We start from the raw sequence: 21,740 nt of genomic DNA on the forward strand, positions 1-21,740 counted from the left end.
CAGAAGGGAAGGAGTGATTTTTGGATTTTGCAGCACAGATTTTGGTGGAATGAATGGTGGGTGCTATGTTGCACCAATACAGTGGAACCCCCCCACAAGTCACCCCATTTTGCAAACTACACCCTTCAGGGAATTCATCAAGGGGTATAGTGTACATTGCAAACCCCCAGGGGTTTCACCAATTTTGATACAACTGAGCTGTGAAAATGAAAATTTTTTTTTTTTATTTTCACTGCCCAGTTGTACCACAATTGGTGAAACCCCTGGGGGTTTGAAATGTACACTATACCCCTAGATGAATTCCCTGAAGGGTGTAGTTTGCAAAATGGGGTCACTTGTGGGGGGGTTCCTAACTTTTAGCATCTTATGGTGCCTAGAAACCTACATGGTGCCTAAAAAGTAATCTCATAAAAAGGAGGCTCCAAAATCAAGTAGGTGCTCCTTCTATTATGAAGCCTGTGGTTTGGTCACCGTGCACACTAGGGCCACATATAGGATATTTATGAAAACCAAAGAATTGGGGGAATCAATTTTTAGTCACATTTCTCTAGTAAAATCTACTGTATTCGTTAGAAAAATGTATTAAAATTGAAACTCTGCAAAAAAAATGAAATTTTGAAATTTCACCTACACTTTGTTTTAATTCCTGTGAAACACCTAAAGGGTTAACAAACTTCCAAAATGCTGTTTTGAATACTGTGAGGGGTGCAGTTTTTGAAATGGCATCATTTATGGGGGTGTCTCACATACAAGTCCCTCAAAGTCACATCAGAACTGAACTGGTCCCTAAAAAAATCAGTGTTTGAAATTTTCTTGAAAATTTGAGAATTTGCTATTCATATTGTAAGCCTCCTAGTGTCCAAAAAAATTAAAAGGAAGTTGAAATAATGATGGAAATATAAAGTAGACATATGGTCTATGTTAGTTATTAACTATTTTGAGTGGTATGATTATTTGTCTCACAAGCAGAAAATTTAACATTTTGCAAATCGCTAAATTTTCCATTTTTTCACGACATTTTGGTATTTTTCACAAAAAAACACAGACTGTATCGACCCAAATTTACCACTAATTTGAAGTACAATGTGTCACGAAAAAACAATCTCAAAATCACTGGGATAAGTAAAAGCAAAAAAAAGTTATCCCCACTTAAGTGAGAGATGTCAGATTTGAAAAAAATGGCTCTGTCAGGAACGCCAAAACTAGCTCTGTCAGGAAGGGGTTAAGTATCTCGTTAAAGACCATTGTGAGAAGAGGAGTTAACTTGGAGACAAGTAATTTGTAATACTCTGGTGTGAACCTATCTGGGCCCGGTGCTTTACCAGCCTTTAGGCCTGAAATGGCTCTAGAGACTTCCTCCTGTGTTATGTCTCTGGACAGTTGGTCTGCGTCTTTTGACGATAATTTTGGGGTGGATCGATTTTTCCAGAACCTTGTCGCTGATTCATTATTATGAGAGGGCTTTAAATACAGTGAGGTGTAAAAATCGCAAAGTACTTGGGCTGTTTGTGAGTTAGATTTCGTACGGGAGCCTTGGGGGGTATGTAAAGGGTGTATTGTTGCTGGGGGTCTTTGGCCTTGCAGTAGGTTGCCATACCGGTGAAAACAGGCCGATTTTGTAATTGAGTATAGGGATTCTGATTTTTCTATTAAGTTTTCATATAGCGTTTTGGACTCTAAGTAAGCTTGTTTATTTTCTGATGAGGGCATGGCTTTATAATTTTGGAATGCTTCAGTGAGTTTGGATTGGGTTGCTTAATAGTCATTTTTGATTTTCTTTCTTTAGGAGGACATGTGGGAGGATTATTTCTCCCCTGATTGTTGCCTTATAGGCTTGCCAAGAAAGTAACAGGCCAGATATTAGGGTATTTGCGTTGTCCAAAGCGTAGGTATCCCACGCTTTTAGTACTATGTTCCTAATGTATGCGAAAGAGGAAATGGTGGACGGGCATCTCCAAATAGAAGAGGTGGGTTGAGTGATGGCTAAATGTAGTTTGGCATGGACTATCTCATGGTCTGACAGGACTATTGGTGCAATTTCAATATATTCAATTTGGGTAGTAAAAAGTGTGAGGTCAACATATAATCTATACGTGACATTTGTCCTGTGGAGGCTGATAAACATGTAAAGTCCCGTTCAGTTGGGTGAAGGGCTCGCCAGGCATCTATCAAATTTAGTTGGTTGCATAGCGACTGAATACCAAATTTTGGTAGGGGTTTAGGGTGCGCAGGGGGAAACTGTCTATCCAGTTGAACTGAGGAAATTATTTAAATCACCACATATAGGGCCTTATTTTGGTTCATTCTTTCTGACAAAATCCTTCTTAGATGGGCAAAACCATGTGCACTGCAGGTGGGGCAGATGTAACATGTGCAGAGAGAATTAGATTTGGGTGGGGTTTTACTTCAAAGTGAGATCTATATTGCAGTGTAAAAATAAAGCAGTCAGTATTTTCCCTGCACAGAAACAAAATTACTCACCCAAATCTAATTCTCTCTGCACATGTTACATCTGCCCCCCCTGCAGTGCACATGGTTTTGTCCATCTAAGAAGGATTTTGTCAGAAAGAATGAACCAAAATAAGGCCCATAGTGACAGGTAAATGGTTATAAGGGGTTAAGAGTGATACTAATTTTCTCATAAATGATTCAGAGTACTGATTTGGCGCATATACATTTAGGCAAATAACCTCTCGTTGCTCATATTAAAAATGACACAAAACATATCTACCATTTGGATCGGGTATAACTTTGACCACCTCTATGTCCAAGTGTTTTTTAGCTAGAACCAGTACTCCCCTTGCCTTGGAATTATATGACGCCGAAGCTAACCATTTCCAATTTAACATATTTATTTCGGCTGCTTCTGCTGGTACTAAGTGTGATTCTTGTATGGATACTAGATCTAATATTCAGGTGAATTAGGATTCTCTTCCTTTTTATGGAGGAGTTGATGCCTCCCACGATCCAACTACCTAAGTGAAGTGCCATTGTGTATCTCTATCTAGGTATGCAATAACATAGTTGGTCGAAGGAGCATCAATCTTATTCTGTCTCGGATCTGTAACAAAGGTCATGGGGGCCAGTAATCCAGAGGGGGAGGGGTGGGGGGGATTTGGAAAACCATGCAAATTTTGCATGAGGAAAACACAGATAATCAAAACACATAACAAACTAAACCATAATAGACCTTTCTTTGGGTACTTCCAGGTGTCGCTCTGGGGAGGGCAGAACTTCCCTCTCATGTGAAAACCACTTTGGAATGCCCCTAGGCCTGACCGGCACTATATAAGTAATTATATCTAACCATTCAAATACGCCGGTAACGAATTTAACCTTTCATGGCTTGTAATTCCGCCATTTAAATTCAACAGTTTCTTTGCATCAGTATCTCAGCTGAATTTCTGAGGCTGTCTGGGTGCGGGGGTCTTAGGGGCTCTATTTAGGAAGCTAAACTGTCACTTATGTGTAAATGAACAAAAATAGAGAGTTGGAGTCTGCCAGCGGGGAAACCACCTGGGAGCCCGAGTAGGAGGTGAGGAGACTACCATAGGGATGGGCTTCATATAGTATCAGTATGCGTCATTGACCTAAAAAATTTGAGCCAGTTGTCTTCTGTTGAGAAAGGTGAAAACATATTAATTCAGTTTCATGCTAAACTCTGTAATGCGTTGTACTAATTAATTAGAAAACATTAACTTAACATTGTTTATGAGCACATGCTCAATATAGGAATTTGGATAATAGCAAATAGTATGTTTTTTGTAAAATAATGTTTCATTTTTATATCTGCTCTTTTTCAGGTTGAATCAGTCAGTTGAATATGTTCCTTATCAGATTATGCTCAACCCAGGGAATGCTCTGCAGTTTATTCAACAATATCCTTTGTAGATCCAAAAACAAAATCCAAAACAAGTGTGTGTGTGTATGTGTGTTTGTATATGTGGACATCAATTTTGTGTATGTGCGTGTATATGTAGGTGATTTTATCAGGTGTGTGCTGTGCTATGTTGCATTATGGTCAAGTTATGGTGTGACTCCTGATAAAGGTCCCCAGAGAATGTAATTGCTGAGCAATGGACAGGATTATAAGATGATGCTACCTTAAATAAAAGCACAGCAACCTATTTTTTTTATACAGTTTAAATACCTGTTCATTATGTGTGTGCTTGCGTCCTCTCTGGCAGTGGTACTGTGCATCTGCTCTGTACCAAAGCACCTGTACTGACCTATACAAACTGTAACCAGTCACCTAGTAACAATACTCAATACTCAAACAAAGCAGTTACTATGTAGAACATAAGAAAGGCAAAAAAAATACACTGGCATTACGATTCTCAAGTGCTATAAGCTATAATATCAAGATACCATGGACACTAATCACCTCTGAAGAGAAATAAGTAGAAATAATTTATTACTATATATAGCAGCGGTGGCCAACCTGCAACTCTTTCTTTATTTACATGCGTCTTCCGACACCTTCTACCAACAGACTCCACTGAGTAACCAGCCCTGTGAGCAGTGTGAGAGTGTGCCGACTAGCTGGTCGCAACAGTATGTCCCATCTCCCCCTCTATTGTGTCATAAAGGTAGCAGTCAAAAGAGTCAGCATTACACGCCTTGAAGCAGTCTCCCATTCATCGCTCTTGGCTGCCTGCCAACTGGATGAGGTATTAAGTTGCTCCATATGTGCTCCATATTAAGTTACTCCAAGAGGGTCCGAAGACTTATAGCACTGCAATGATTTCTGCCTAAAGTATGCACTAACCCACCAGGACATACTGAGCTCATTACAATCAGGGGAACAGTGACACAGGAAGGGTTGACAATATTAGAGGCTGCTGTATTGGCAGGGAAAGGCTAAAATGACACACAAGTTTGGCCTGGAAAACAGTGGAAGTTTTTTTTATATGAATCTGACTTTTTCAATGTATTTTATGTTGGATTTGGCTTTTTCAAAGTATTTTATACTAGTGGACACAAGGCCATGCCCCATTTTTTGGCGTGATTGCTGAACTTTTCTGTGGTTATACAGTATATGTAATAAATAAATTAATTCATGGCACTTAATATAACAATTTAGTTACTTTCCGGGAGCTTTCCAGTGTTGAATGTTTCAATGATAATTTATTAAGGTGTACACCTTGATAAAGGAGCAGGTTAGCTCTAAAACATTGGGATTCTGTTCTAACTATAACAGTATATTGGTTTTTGGAAGACTCCAAGTGCCTCTGCCTTGCTTTCCCTTTTGCATTTGTATGTAGAAGGCACCAGAGCCATCAGCAGAGGGCTGGTCTGCACACTACACTGTGTCTATAAGTATTATTTACTAAGATGGGAGTGCTATCAAAGATGGGATGTTGCTATGGACAATCAGTCATATTCTGTGCCAGATGCTCTAAGCTTCAAAAGCGATAAAATGGAGAGTGATAAACAGCCAGCCAATCAGCTCTTGCCTGACATTTTTCAAACACAGCCTGTGACATGGTAGGTAGGAGCTGATTGTCTGGTTGTTTATCACTCTCCATTTTATCACTTTTGAAGCTTAGTGCATTTGGCCCTCTGTTCTCTTCTAAAAGTTGTTAAATCAGTAGAATCTGCTTGGTTGCCATTGGCATTATCCCATATTCATTTGAGCTACCACCTGTGTAAATTTACCCGTGTGTGTACAGTATTGTGTAAACGTTTTAGGCAGTTGGGGAAAAAATGCTGCCAAGTAAGAATGCTTTAAAAAAATAGAAGCGTTAAGTTTATCCATAAGCAAAATGCAAAGTGAATGAACAGAAGAGCAATCTAAAGCAATGCAATATTTGGTGTGACCACCCTTTGCCTTCAAAACAGCATAGATTCTTCGGTAGTTGTATGTTAGTTGGGCAGCCACTCCGCTAATAGCGTATAGGGCTAATCTGCGTATGGAAATCGCATTGTGTACCGTTTATAGTGCTTTGCGATGTGTCCGATGCGATGAAATATCGCATAGTATAGCACGCATCGCACAGCACTATAAATGGTATGCGATGCAATATCACATAGTATCTCATGCATCCCGTACTGTCTATAGTACTGTACGATGAGATACGATGTCCATGTTAACTGTAGAGGAGTGCTTGTACAATGAAATATCGCATTGGATCGCATGGCACCAAATACGATGCGATGCGATATTTCATTGTACAAGCACCCATGACATGTGATGTCATGGGTGCTTACTATGATACCCCACATTCTCCTACCTTCACAGGGGACACTGACGTCTGCTTATTACATTGGGGAATAGAGAGTGTTAGCTAGGAGACCGGCAGATGGAAACTCCTTTGAAACTCACGCCGCTGTGCTCAGCGCGCGCAACTTCTGTACCAGAAAGTGCATACTACGCACCTCCCGGCGCCATCTTACCCCAGAATTTCTGCGGACATCTCTGGGCCTCCTCAGCCGCAGCAGACGTCCCAGTGCTTCACCTTCACCTTCACCGCTCTCAATCAATCAATCTGTAAGTGCTTTTGCATTGCGGGTGGAGGTGTTTATGACTTGTGAGTCGGTGGGGTTAGTTAATCCGGGGATTGGGGACTCCTCTCCTCTGCTTAACTTTCTGCTTATTCTGCACGTGTGCTGTTTAGAATGTCTGGAAAAGGGACCTTTCCAAGGCCTCCCAAAAGCAGTTCTTTTGTAAGAAATTTGTGGAGCCCTTTACTCCTCACATAAAAGGAGTGAACTTGTGCAGCACTTGTTATGAGAATATACCTAGTGCTCAGATGCGCACTCCAGCCCCTGCCCCTACTGAGGGGGACTCCTTGCTTTCTGTTATGTCCACCTTGGCTGCTGAATTGTCACAGTCACGCAGGGACAGGGAATTGTTCCAAGAACAATTATCCTCCCTAACTTTTGTAGAACAACCGTGGGCCAGGGCTCTGGTCTCCTCAGTGGATTCTCTAGCACAGGTTATAAACCCTCCCTCCCCAAAACGTCTCACAACCAAAAAGAGGACTCTGCCTCTTTTATTACATTCAGATGATTCAGGAGGAGAGGAACCTGATCAGGAGGAGGGCCAGATTATTATAGATAACCCACTTCCAGATGACCCAGACCCACATCTGGGGATACTCAGGGCATAGAAGCCCTCATAAAAGCTGTAAGACTTACACTTAACTTAGGGATTACTATCAGGGGCTGTATGAGTCTGGGGAGACGGCCACAGATTCTGAGATACAAGAATATCTGGATCAATTCACTATGCCAACCCTAACAGAAAAAGACATACAAATGTTAGAGGCGCCATTTACAAGATCAGAAGTTGAGAAGGTAGTTCTCTCACTCCCGACCTCTAAGGCACCAGGTAGGGATGGGATCCCCACCGAGGTGTACAAGAAATTTGGTGACTTTTTTAATACCCTATCTGACAGAATTATATAATACACTGACTGAATGGGGTTCATTTCCCCCAACTATGTCAGAGGCTGTGATTATAATGATACTAAAAAAGATAAGGATCCACTCTCCAGTCTCATACCGGCCCATATCACTATTGAACACCGATGTGAAGATATTTGCTCGGGTGATTGCCACTAGATTAAGCACGATAATAACAACAATAATTCATCCAGATCAGACTGGGTTCATGCCAGAGAAATCCACAATGCAAAATCTGAGATGGCTATACTGTCACTTACAGAGGGGACGGGGACAGCAGTCGGAGGCCTTGGTCGTATCTTTGGATGCGGCCAAGTCCTTCGATACTGTGGAGTGGAATTATTTATGGGCCGTATTGAAGAAATTTGCCTATGGTCCCCAATTTTTTAAATGGATTAAAATATTATATGCCAAACCAACTGCAATAATAGCAGCAAATGGATATACCTCAACCTCAATTAAAGTGAGTAGAGGTACTAGACAAGGCTGTCCCCTGTCCCCAATGCTATTTTCAATGGCAGTGGAACCCTTAGCATGTCTAATACGTGCGCACCCAGAGATTAGGGGAATTAAAATAGGGGAAATCTAGGATGTTATCTCCCTATATGCAGACGACATGTTAGTGTTTTTGCAAGATGCTGGAAGATCTCCACAGACTATGCTAGACGTGGTTAACAGATTTGGTAAATATTCTGGATTTTCCATAAACTGGGATAAATCTAGCATATTCCCAATTTCCGGAGATATTGCTCAGGGGCATCAAATTATAACCCCCTTAAAATGGACCCAGAAGCTTAAATATCTAGGCATTTGGATAACCCCCCATGTGCAAAATCATGTAGAATTAAATGTAGACTCGGTAACAACGAGATTTAAGGAGCGAATCCATGTCTGGAAAAAATTACCGATAACATTAACAGGACGAATTAATATGTTCAAAATGATAATTCAACCCAAATACTTATACATGTGGCAAAATTCACCAGTTTTTATTCCTAAATATGTTTTTACTGCAATAGAAAAAATCTCATCTTTCATATGGAAAGATAAATCGTCACGAATAGCGATTAAGACACTGTAATAAAAAACAGCAGGGCAGTCTATCTCTACCGAACCTAAGAACTTATTATATTGCCTCCCAGATGATGCATCTAGAAGCCTGGGTAAAAAATATAATGGACAAAACATTTCAAGCTTTTTTTGAGGAACAGACAGGCAACTGGGGCTCCCCTCTACACTTTCTGCTCTCGGGCATATCTCTAACAAATCTACCACATATCATTAGACAAGCACTAATGATATGGAGGTTGGTGCACGCCATATGGTAGTGGTCGGGAATAGAGACTGAATCACCATTATGGGATAACAAAAAATACCCTGAACTAAAAAAACTGTCAGAAGGAAACATATGGCGCCAGAAAGATATTGTTAGTATTGGTCAATTATATTCTAACGGACAGTTTGTCATTCAGCCAACTACAAACAGAATTTAATATTGCAGCTGTAAATTTTTATAGGTATCTACAATTAAGGCACGCCATTCAAAGTCAATTTGGAGGCCTAACGTTGATAACCACCTCATCACCAATAAAAAAAATGCTACAAAAATTGAATAATAGAGGCCGAGTGTCTAAAATATATATGGCTATGGACTCAAACCAGATTGGTATCCCACTGGACCAACTGAGAAAGAAGTGGGAGGTAGATATAGGTCCAATATCAGAAGAGACATGGAAAGGAGCTTTAAGATCGATAAGATATGCAACATCCAGTACTAGATACCAGCAAATTCACTACTTTGTTTTGCATAGAATATACCGCACCCCAATGGGGTTGCATAGAGCCGGATTAAGAGAGGACACAAGATGCCCAAAATGTGTAGAGGAAGAAGCAGGATTTATGCACCTTCTATAGGAATGCCCAGGGGTGCATACATTCTGGCAAAAAGTATGGAATTAACTCCCAACACTGGCCCAATTTATATCTAGATCATGTATATTCAGTATAGATATAGAGCGAGATCGGTCAACCTAACATTATGTTGAGCCCATTGTTTTAAAATAACCTAAAATGGAGTGCGTCCATAATTTTGTGTAAAAAAATAGTTCTAAAATCCACGTCTGACGCAGCAAGCAACGGGTCGACAGAAGGGTGCACAGTGTCCATGTTTTTATCCACATTTTAAATACTATGTCACCTGTCCGCACTTGTCACTTTTGATATTGTTTGCAGTGTTTTTAATATTTGCACTTTTATATTTGCATAACTATATGCTCTTATTGTTGCACCGCTAGCACGTATAGTGACACAGATATTCTTTATATTTTCTATTTGGTATTTTGTATATGTAAAGCTTTTTACATGTTTTGTAACACTGTTTATTCACGTAATTGATCTCATGCATATTTAAATTTCTTTACAGTGATGTGTATGTCCCACCCTCCTCCCCTGCTGCTACCCGGCTGTGGTGATAGCAGTGACGTCATCTGGCTGAGCCTGCAGACCCGACGGCCGGCGTGGACAGCGCGGGAGCTGGAAAGGTATTTAAACTTTTATTGTTTCACAATTTCTTGTCTTCTGCACCTTGATAAAAGAGCCGCACTGGCTCAGAAACGTTGGTGACTTATACCAGAGTCCTGGTCTTATTTATTTGCTGAGTGCCGCCGCCCCCCCCATCCCGATATCTATTCAGCTGGCGTGCTGCTGGCTGACACGGAGGGCACCAGAGATCATCTGAATTTTGCTGTACAAGCCATAAGACGGAGTGCCACTACATCCAATTGCTATATATATATATATATAGAAATGAAAATATGCACAAAAGATATAGGCACATGAATAATCACTGTCAAATAATAGACAAGAAAAAAAAGGAAATAAGAGAGAAATAATGAGGGGAGGAGGGAAAGAAGGGAGGAAAGGAAAGGGGAAAAAAAAATTATTACTTTTTTTTACTTGAGACACTACTAATATATCGTTGTGCACGATAACAATAAGATGAAATACGCACTTTAGAATGAACAAATGGAATATGTTGTGACAGATAATATTTGCAACACGATAATAACACGATGCACGCTAGAATACACAAATACAATATGTTGAAATAGTGAAATTGGTAGCACAATAACAATAAAAGGTAATATGCACATAAGAATGAACAAAAGGACCATGCTGTGATAGATAAGCTAAGTAGTCAAACACTGCTTAACATAAAGCGAAGTATAGATAAGTTCCGATTAATGGATGAATGCAGGAAATAGTTATATAACTCTGAGGATTACTGTAGGTATTAAAACCTGAGAAGACGTAGAGATGACCAATGTAATTGTTGTTTTGTATGTAATGTATTGCATTTTAATATGTCTATGTAATGTCTTATGTTTATGTGTATGTGAAAAACAAAATAAAGAATATTGAATTTAAAAAAAAAGACTTACACTTAACATGGTGGACGCAGAGCCACCAGTAACGGTGTCTCTGTTTTCCAGACAGAAGAAAGTCTCAGCCACTTTTCCTGTTTCTGAACAATTAAGAGTCTCCCATGCTTAAAATATGGCAAACTCCAGACAGAAAGTTCCAACTGTCCAAACGGCTAAAATACTACTATCCGTTCCCAACTGACTCACGTACGAAATGGGAAACTCCTCCCTCGGCGGACATTTCGGTGTCTCGTTTATCTAAGAAGTCTACACTCCCTGTACCGGGGGCAGTGAAAGATTCTTCAGACAGAAGGTTAAACTTCGCTTAAATTTTTTTATGTTACAGCAGGGGTGCTTTTACGCCCTACCCTGGTAGCATCCTTGGTTAACAAGGCAAGTCCAGACCAACAAATCAACTTCCTTGCAGCAATAGAAAAATTACTACAGGCAAGGGTTATCATTCCGGTTCCAGAGGGTTTTCGGGGTATGGGCTTTTATTCAAGTCTTTTTATCGTCCCCAAGCCGGACGGCTCAGTAAGACCCATCTTGAACTTGAAAAGCCTGAACGATTTCATAGTTTACAGAAAGTTCAAGATGTAATCTTTACGAACAGTGATTGCAAGTCTGGAGTCAGCGGAATTCCTTATATCACTAGATATAAAGGACGCTTACTTACATGTTCCCATCTGGGAACAACACCAAAGATTTCTCAGATTTGCGGTTGGAGACAGACACTTCCAATTTCGTGCCCTCCCATTTGGTCTCTCCTCCGCCCCCAGAATATTTACAAAGGTCATAGCCTACATGATGGCAACCTTGAGAATACAGGGGATCTCTATAATCCCCTATCTCGACGAGCGTCCTCAGTAGCACACTTACAACAACAGGCGCAACAAGTTTGCCAGTTACTGATTCAACACGGATGGATGCTGAACTTCAGGAAATCCCAACTGTTACCCTCTCAAAAACTACTCTTTCTCGGATTAATCTTGGATACAGTTCAAAAAAAAGTTTTTCTGCCCATTGTAAAGATCCAGTCTTTGCCTTCCATTTGGATGTTCTTATAAAATGGTCGGGTTCACATCTTCACCTACACAGGTTGCTGGTGCTTGCACCAGAAAACCACCTGTCTCTTCAATGGTGGTTGAACACCAACAACCTTTCACAGGGTCGCAGCTTTGCACCCTGGGAATGGACGATCTTAACCACAGATGCCAGCCTCAGAGGTTGGGTAGTGGTGGTACTGCAACATCAGTTTCAGGGACATTGGTCTTATCAGGAAACCAAATTACCAATCAATGTCCTAGAGCTCTGGGCTATACGTCTAGCATTACGACACATCCCGTTCTACAAGGAAGAGCAGTCAGGATTCAATCTGAAAATGCTACAGCTGTAGCAACTAAACAACCAAGGAGGAACCCCCAGCAGACAAGCCATGAGGGAGGTGAGATTTTTTCATCGAAAATTTGCATGGTTACCGGAAGTACAAACATTCATTAAAGGCGTGCCGAGGATTCAGCCACCAGTAGTGGCCCCTACTGCTCCATGGGATCTTCCATTGGTCCTTAATTACCTCCGAGCAGATTGTTTTGAACCGCTGGAGTCCATTGACTTGCGTCTACTGTCATGGAAAACTATTTTGCTGCTGGCACTGGCGTCAGCCAGGAAGGTGTGAAAACTGGTGCACTTTCGTGTCGCTCACCTTTTTTGATTTTTCACAAAGATCAGAACTTCGAACTCGGTTGGATTTTTTACCTAAAGTTTTTTCGACCTATCACCTAAATCAGCCGATTGTGGTCCCCTCTTTCTCAAATGGGGATAAGGCTTTGGATGTGGTACGAGTTCTCAAGGTTTATGTTGAACAGAACTGAATCCATAAGAAAATCTGATTTACTCTTTGTATTATAAAACGCGCAGAAGAGGGTCTGGCCAGCTTCCAAACAAACTCTGGCTAGGTGGAATTGTCTTACAATCAAACAAGCATATCTGGCGGCACAAACACCGCCACCCACTTCCATTACAGCGTATTCCATTCGTTCTGTAGGCCCATCTTGGGCAGCGGCGAGAGGATTATCCCTAACTCAATTGTGTAGAGCTGCCACCTAGTCCAGCTCTAGCACCTTCCTAAAGTTTTTTACAGGTTTGACACTTTTGCATCCTCAGCAACTCGCTTTGGCCGTGTGGTGTTGCAGGGGTCTCAGCGCTCTCCCACCCGTGGGGGTAGCTTTGGGACGTCCCCAATGTAATAAGCAGACGTCAGTGCCCCCTGTGAAGGTAGGAGAAAATAGGAATTTGGTACTTACCGATAATTCCCTTTCTCAGAGTTCACAGGGGACCGAAATTGTGGTAAAATGAGCAATGAAATTTATTGTTGAACAAAAAAAGGAGAAGAACAAGAGCATTGTTATACTGTAGGCCATTTAAATAAAAAAATGAAGCCAAATTTAAAAAACGAATTAATTATAAAAAGTATCATCGTCTGGGGTAGGGGATTGTGTAAAGCTGGGGTAGGGGTCAGTGGCAGAGGTGGATGGTACAGGGGGTCCCGGATAAAAAGAAGGGGGAGGCAGAGGTTTAACCGGCGCAATGTACATAGGGCGGTGATGTGAGTAGTTGGGCGGTGGGGGCAATGGCCTGGTGCTTATAGGACATGGCGTTATGTCACACGCATCAATCAAATTTTTGTCTGCTGCGCGGGACATACCACAATGTACTAAACGCTTGAAGATACGTAACTGGTCTGGATCCATGGACCGCATCTCACCGGCAATGTGGTATGCAAAATTTTGAAAATAATCGGGGGGATTTCTGTAAGCTTCCTCCACATGCCTACAACTCTCTTGGCCACTTTGAACAGAGCTGGTCGGCTGGGAGGGCTGTCTCCTCCTTTATAATTATAATATCATTCATTTTTACAGTTGGTTACATACAAGACATGTCATTTCAAAAACTTACTGTAGTACGTCCGCACTCTCCGAATCACTTGACGGAGAGTCTTCATCCATAGGAGTTCCCTCTGTTCTTCTCCTTGGATCTTGCTCAACAATAAACTTCATCCTCTCCTAGTACCACAATTTCAGTGTGTAAAGGTCATCAGTCCCGGCTCCAGAACGTTGTGACTCCAGGACTTGATTGTGCTCCTACACCACCACTGTTCGCATATTTGCGATCTTCCTCCGAACCCAAAGAGAGTTTGCAGCACTGTCACGGGTTCTACTGTAATCAATCAATTTTTTGTACGCCTGATTCCTCTTAGCCTGATTGTGATAGTCCCTGTGATCTGTCTTCCAGTCAGCTGTTTTCCTTGTAGATTTCAATGAAATCTACCCCAAAATTTGTTTCCCATTCTTCCAGGCATTTCTGAAAAATATAATAAAAACAAAATTATTTCTGAATAATTGAAGGCAATACTCCATGGAATGCACTGGAAAGGTAAATATGACAATTAATGTGCAATATAACTCTGTACCTTTTGGACAATCGGCTTTAAAGGGGTTTAAAATTTTGCAACTGGTAAGAGCGACTACAAAAAAAAGAGAAAAAAAGGAAATAAAAAATGATATGCTAGTACAATATTAATTACATACTAATCCAACCATTACTATAAAATGCAACAGCAAGCTGCAGTGCCATTAAATTAATAAAAACATGACACCGCAGTCTGCTCCCCCAGTATAGTAAAAATAACATGACACAGTAATCTGCAATAAAAATGGGCCTTATTCTAGTTCACTCCTTCTGGCAAATTCCTTCACAGATGGACAAAACCATGTGCACTGCAGGGGGGCAGATGTAAAATGTGCAGAGATAATTATATTTGGATGAGTTATTTTGTTTCTGTGCAGGGAAAATACTGACTGCTTTATTTTTGCACAACTTGCACATTAATAACAAGATGACACAGCAGTCTGCTCCATCATTACAATAATACAAACGACAGGCTAGTCACCCTGCATAAGAAACATAAAATACAGGCTACTCTCATGTATCATTACACCCCTCACTGCACATTATCCCCCCCCCCCCTGCATGATCCGTCAAACCCTACCACTGAAGGTAGTTGCACATGAACACTCCCACCCTGCACATGATCACCCCCTGTACATCATCACCACCCCTGCACATGACCCCCCCCCCATGCACATCATCACCCCCCCCCCCTCTGCAAATCAACACCACCCCTGGACATTATCACCTCACCCCCACCCTGCACATGATCCCCCCCCTGCACATCATCACCCACCCTCTGCACATCAACACCATCTCTGCACATTATCACCTCACCCCCTGTACATCATCACCACCCTTGCACATGATCACAAAACACACATATGCACATGATCCCCCCCCCCCCACACACACACACACACACATATAATCACTCGACCCCCACTCTGTACATGCCCCCCCAAACCCCACCTATGCACCTGATGCCAGATCTTTGATGAACTTACTTTATAGCAGGGACAGGGAGCCAGGGATGAGCTGCACACTGAACTGTTTGGAGACAGGAAATGGCTGCTGTTTATCCCCTGTCGTTTTGGCGCCTCTGCACTTTGACTCATTGTACGGTACATCTTACCATGCAATGCGACGCGATGTCCATGTTAACTATAGAGGAGTGCTTATACAATGAAATATCGCATCGCACGCATGGTACGGTAAACCATACGATGCTATTTAACGCGATGTCCATGTTAACTGCAGAGGAGTGCTTGTACAATGAAATATTGCAAAGGATCGCATGGTCCCAAATGCGATGCAATGCGATTTTTCATTGTACAAGCACCCATGTGATGTGATGGGTGCTTACAATGATACCCCACTATCCTCTCCATCCCGAAGTGTGGCGAGCGCAGCAGAACGCGTCCTCAGACCTTTTCATACCCCCACTATCCACGTCGGCGTGGGGTTGATTTTATTTAGTGTGGCGAGCGCAGCGAGGTGAGCGGACACGGATTAATTTACATGTATTTTGCGTCCCCTCGCGGGGCTCACTGCTCTCGCCACACTATATAAAATCAACTCCACGCCGACGTGCATAGTGCGGGTATGAAAAGGTCGGAGGACGCGTTCCGCCGCCCCTCGCGGGGCTCGAGGCGCTCGCCACGCTTCGTGTTCACGTTAATACTGGTGGTGTTTTAGGAACACATTCACAACATCCATACAACATATCTGAGACTAATGTAGACACAGGTTAACGTTTAACTGTAAATTTTAGTAAAAACTGAGTAAGATCAGTAAAATAGAATCACAATAACAAGGTCACTAAAAAGAACAAAGTAATCAAAAGAAGAATTAATAGCGAACAAGAAAAGAAGAAAAGTCCTAACTGGGCACTGCAGAGCCCTTAGGCAGGAGGCTCAAGGCATACAGTATAACATCCGCTGGAATGGCTGGTCTTTCGCCACAGACTTCCTCCACATAAACTCCTCTAAGTAAGAGGTAATATTCTGCCTTGCTGTGCCACGCTGCCTTTTATTAATCCACTTTGCAGCCCCCCACATACGCTCCACGTTTTGCGTATGCACTCCCGATTCAGGGTCAACAAAGTTAAAGGAATTATTTACCCTGGCATGCTCGTAGCCGGCTGCTACCAATTCCTCACTTTTGTAAGCACGCCAGCAGTCGCTGTAGATCACACTCCCAGGGGCAACATAAGTTTTAATGGCATCCAGCAGGGTTGTGGCATCTCTGCGTTCGACTTCGATCATGAAGCAGCCGCCTGTCTCTCGGCATATGCCAGTGAAGACCCACTGCTCCCCATGTTATACTTCCTCTTAGTGTAGAGGGTCTCGTCCACCTCGACGATACTGTAAGTCCCGGCCCTCCAATCTACTGCTGAGGCTAGGCGACACACGATGCGATTTTTCTTCAGCAAGCGTTTGTATGCTAATTGGGCGCCCAACTAACATTTAAGTACCGATTCTTCGAAGTACACTTGCACGCTACTTTTGAAGAACTCTGCATTTAGGTTATTCCAAGTATCATGGAGAGCTACAGTAACCACTGACCTTCTGTGGATGTGTGTTTGCTGAAACAGGTTTGACACTAAAGTCTTCTCCATTAAATCATTCCTATTCAAGCGTTGAAAATGTTAAACTGTTGAACATGGCAATGCTATTACATACATCGATTTTAAACAAGGTTTGTGACTTACCTGTACACAGGCTTTTAAAAATCAAACCCATGTTTAGCTTGTTTTAATCCTACTTGTCTGGGACATGATTAATATCAATCCAAATACATCAAGTGCCAAAACAGAGAATGGTCAGGTGCTCGGTTTACCACGCACAATAAGACTATCTACTATCCTCCAAACTTTCAAGCATTCCCTGAAAACTCACCTCTTCAGGCAAGCCTATCATATTTACGTACCACACTCCTAACCCTCTGAGGCACTTATGTATTATATAGCTTCCCTTCTGGACCTGCAACTTGGTGGGACTGCTATGCTATTACTGGTGCCTGTCCTCGTGTTTCCCTCCTATGTCCCTATAGATTGTAAGCTTGCAGCAGGGCCCTCCTCCCTCCAAGTCTGTCTGTTGTTACTAGTTTGTTTTATCACTGTCTACAATTGTAAAGCGCAATGGAATCTGCTGTGCTATATAAGAAAATGTAAATAAATAAATTAGGTCTATGCACATGACTTGTGGGCATCCCCCAAGGCTGGAGGAAATGTCAGCCAAAACTCATGGGTTCCTCCCCTCTAGGGTAGATATCTGGAAAGGAGAAAAAAACCACTGGCCCCTATAAAAGCATTGCCCACTCTGGCATCCGTGCCTTTTTTTCCTTTCCGGGTAGATTGGTGGCTTACCCTGTGAATTGGCAGGAAGATGATTCCCCTGCCTCTGAGCATCCCAGCTGGGATGAGTTGATGCCGGCCTTCTGGAACACACACCTGGTGTTCCTTTCCTAGGCTGTTCCCCTGATCTGGGCGGCAAAGTGCGTCTGCAGGCAGTGATGGAGTGTGATGTTATTCGCAACCGCTTGGCCTGGGTGAACCCGCAGTGAACGCGGGCGGACTTAATCAGCGGACAACATGCTTGTAAGGAAGTGCACTAGGGGACTGGATGCCGGTTTCAGAAGCTCTGGCGGTGTCACGCGGCTGATTTTCCCTTCAGAACACAAAAAAGGTGGATGCTGCTATAGCCAGGATTTCTAAAAAGACTACTCTTCCATTAGAGGTTAATATTGTTAAGGATCCTATGAAAAGGAGGATTGAGTTATGACTGAAGAAGCAACATTTAACTACGGGGACAGCCTTGAAACCTGCTTAAGCTATGGCGGTTACCTCAAGAGTACTTAGAGGCTGGTGTGAGGATCTTGAGTCTGATATCCTTGATGGCATTAAGAGGTTGGAGTTACTGAAGATAGTGCAAAACATACAGTTGGCAGTGGAATTCCTATGTGATGCTTCTATGGACTCTGTTCGTGTGGCAGCCAGGGCTAACGCCACCGCTACAGTCGCAAGAAGGGCTCACTGGATAATACTGTGGGCAACTGTACAGTCGAAACAACATAAGTTGCTTTCATTGCCTTTTCGAGGTGAAAATACACGCCAATCTCTCCCTCTATATGAGCCGCGTGTAATGGCTCAATACGGCACCCGAAGCTCTGACTGATTGACCCAGTGTGACGCTGCCCCAGAAGTGATGTGCTTTCCACATAGATGAAACACATCGGATTCCGGAAGCTATGTGCGTTCCACTGTATATCGGAACCACACATCCGGTCTATCAATTAACTAAACCTAACTGTTTAATGCATGTTAAACACTCATTTTCATATTTTATAACATTATTTTATTATGTTCTCTCCTGCTCATGCTCCTCATATATATTGTATAATGTTCTTTGATAAATTAACCTTAATTACTATTGCACATGTGCTAATTGGTTTGATCATTGCTTCATTCAGAAGGGTTTATATACCCAGCAGTACCCATACCCTGTACACCATGATAAAGCCAGAGATCTGGCAAAACGCGTTGGTGACCAGAGGAATATTTCATATCCAGTTCCCTAATAGCATCCCATGCCATCTATTGGATCCGGACCAGTCTCCTATTGTTTGCAGTCCGAGCTGTGACCATCGATAACCAGTCGATATCCCCCAACCAGGGCGTCCAGTTGCCCGAACCAGGATACAGGTGCCACACCAGGAGATCGCCACTTCACAAAAATCCTGCCCCACAACCACACTGGACATTTTGGATACAAATTCACAGCCCACAGTTTGGAGATAATATAGGAACGGACCCATTGATACATGGCGTCTACTGAATGGTACCGTATGAACTGGACTTTACTTCCATTCCTCTTCTTTTTAAACCCCCCCTCTTATCCCACGATTGGGGAAAAGAAGGGAGTTTTGAATTTTCAAGACTTTTTATGATTTTTTTATATGTTTACATGTTTATTAAATAATTTTTATATCTTTCAAACCATTGGCACTACATGTTATTTTTGTAGAATTGTGTCAACTAGCGCAGTGTACCCCTGTTTTTTCTTTTCTTTCTAATGGGGGCTGACTACCCCCTTCTCCACACTGCAGCTTGGCAGAGCACCTCCTATCAATTGCGCCCCCTACACCAGTGGCTAACTTGTTATCCACAACCCTCTCCATGTTTTCGAGGTGAATATCTGTTTGGTCAGCAATTCAATGAGATCATAAAAAAATCTCAGGAGGAAGGTTTTACTCCCAATGACACCAGGTCAAGCAAAGTGGAAGCCAGACTGCTGCAGTTCAGGCATGTCTGGGAGAATTCAACCACGGACAAGTGGGTTTGAGAAATGGTAGCTTCAGGATACAAGATAAAATTCATGAAACGCCCGGGGAGTTTATTTCTGGAGTCTCCAATTCTGCAAGATCTGGTGGAAAAACTGCCTTATTTGCCTGTCTTAAAACTATGATAGAATGTGTTGGTGAACATTCCCAAGTCTCAGGTAGGTCTCGGATGGTACTCCCAGATTTTTGTAGTGAAGAAGGCATCCGGGGGCTTCAGGACAATCTTGAACCTGAGGCGTCTCAATTTGTCCACGTTAAGCCATTCAATATGGAATCGATACGTTCCATGTTACCGGACCTAAAGCAGGGATCCTTCATTACATTGATAGATCTAAAGGACGTATACCTCCATGTATCGGTGTTCAAGGGTCATCAAAAGTACCTCAGGTTTCACTTAAACGGAGTCAGTTACCAGTTTACAGCACTCCCTTTTGGACTTCCTCAAGGACTTTCACCAAAGTTCTACTTGTGATTTTAGTCCATCTGAGGCGCAAAGGGATTTCAATCTGGCCTTATTTGGACGACATCCTGATCATAGCAAATACAGAAGTAGAGGCCAGAAGACATACAGAAAGAGTACTAATACACCTAGCAGAACACAGTTGGGTGGTTAATGTACAAGAGCCAACTGTTCCCTTCATCACATATAAAATACCTAGGGGTGTTGCTGAATACACAGGAGATGGCAGTAAAATTACCCCAGAGAGGCTGCAGAGGTTAATATAACAAGCTTCCCAGATGCTGAAAGAAACAGTGGTAACATTAGGAGGATGCTGGGTCTTCTAGCAGCAGCGTTGGAAAGGGTGTCATGAGCGAGGTTCCACATGAGGGGACTTCAAAGTGGTTTCCTGTCTCAATGGGACGGGAACAGCAAAAGACTGGAGCAGAAAACTTTTAGCTGGCAGGTGGGCTGAGCAGGCAAAATTTTTTGCCTGGAGAGTGGGAACTAAATGCCAGAATATTTGCAGTCTTTGTGGACAAACGGGGGTTACCCAAGGTGGACTTAATGGCAACAGCACGGAACAGGAAGGTTCCAGTCTTTTTCTCAAGGTACTGAGCCAAGCAGCGTAGATGGAAGCGTTCACGGCAGTATGGTCCCTAGCTTATGTTTTCCCACCTTTTCCAGTTATTTCAAGGCTCCTGAGCAAAGTCTGGAGAGAAAGGGTGAAGGTGTTAGCAATCCTGCCCTATTGGCCAAGAAGGGCCTGGTTCTCCAAGGTCCTTCGGCTAGTCACAGACAGACCGTGGAGATTTTCAGTGGATTGCGATCTTGTGCTACATAGTCAATAGCATCACCCTCAACCTGCGTGTTTTCTGTAGAGACGATAAGACACCCAGAGCAAATTCCAACCATCTGGACTTCCTGCAGGCAGGTCTCGAAAATAATTTATCAACAAGCCCGTTAAGGGTCCAAATTTCAGCACTGGGGGCCATGCTGGATAAAAATGTGGTGGAGGGCAAAGAGGAAAAATATGCATGCCGTTTCATTCAAGGAAGCAAGAAGATAAAACCAGTGTTTCACTGCCTATTGGCACTATTGGACTTGAATCTGGTCCTTAACCTATTGATAGATTCTTCTTTCGAGTCATTGCAAGATATTTTGTTGAAGTTCTTAACGAGGAAGGTAATATTTTTGGTTGCTATGACCTGGAGTAGGCGAGTGTCGGATTTACAGGCTTTGTGGGCCGAGCAGCCTTTCCTTATTTTTTTTGAGAACAAAGTGGTTCTGAGAACCAGAAAAAGAAAGATAGGAACAGCGCTGTACTGAATATATGAAATATTTAATAAAATTTACACATTAAAAATACAATATTTGGCCAATATAGACACACAAGACACACAAACGTATAACAGGAACTCCCCCCTTGGTATTAGAACTGGTTAGTTTTGTTATGCATGCAGTTGCAGACTTTCATTGCTCATTAGCAGATACTTCTCCTGAGGAAGCCGCTGAAGGACGTAGGCGGAGAAACGCATTGAGAGGGGACTTTTAGGCTGATATTTTATCCAGCAATCGGATTGGTCTCGGATATGACCGCAGTGTGGGCGGTCGGAGAAATTTGTCGCTGAAGCTACAAGCCACTGATACCCCTGGATTACAATAAGTATTACCACAATACT

At 42.4% G+C, this 21,740-nt stretch overlaps 1 protein-coding gene across 3 annotated transcripts in view; it reads left to right on the forward strand.

The window, feature by feature from the left end:
- MOCS3 (molybdenum cofactor synthesis 3) overlaps positions 1-21,740 on the forward strand; it is a 207,575-nt gene that overhangs the window by 36,749 nt on the left and 149,086 nt on the right. For all 3 annotated transcript variants that reach the window (XM_083176437.1, XM_083176438.1, XM_083176439.1), the window contains exon 5: positions 3,804-3,878. In XM_083176437.1, the coding sequence (XP_083032563.1) occupies positions 3,804-3,878 (75 nt within the window). The remainder of the gene's footprint in view (positions 1-3,803; positions 3,879-21,740) is intronic.

This window comes from Crinia signifera, chromosome 3 (assembly GCF_055691185.1).
Source record: "Crinia signifera chromosome 3, ASM5569118v1, whole genome shotgun sequence".
NCBI lineage: Eukaryota > Metazoa > Chordata > Amphibia > Anura > Myobatrachidae > Crinia > Crinia signifera.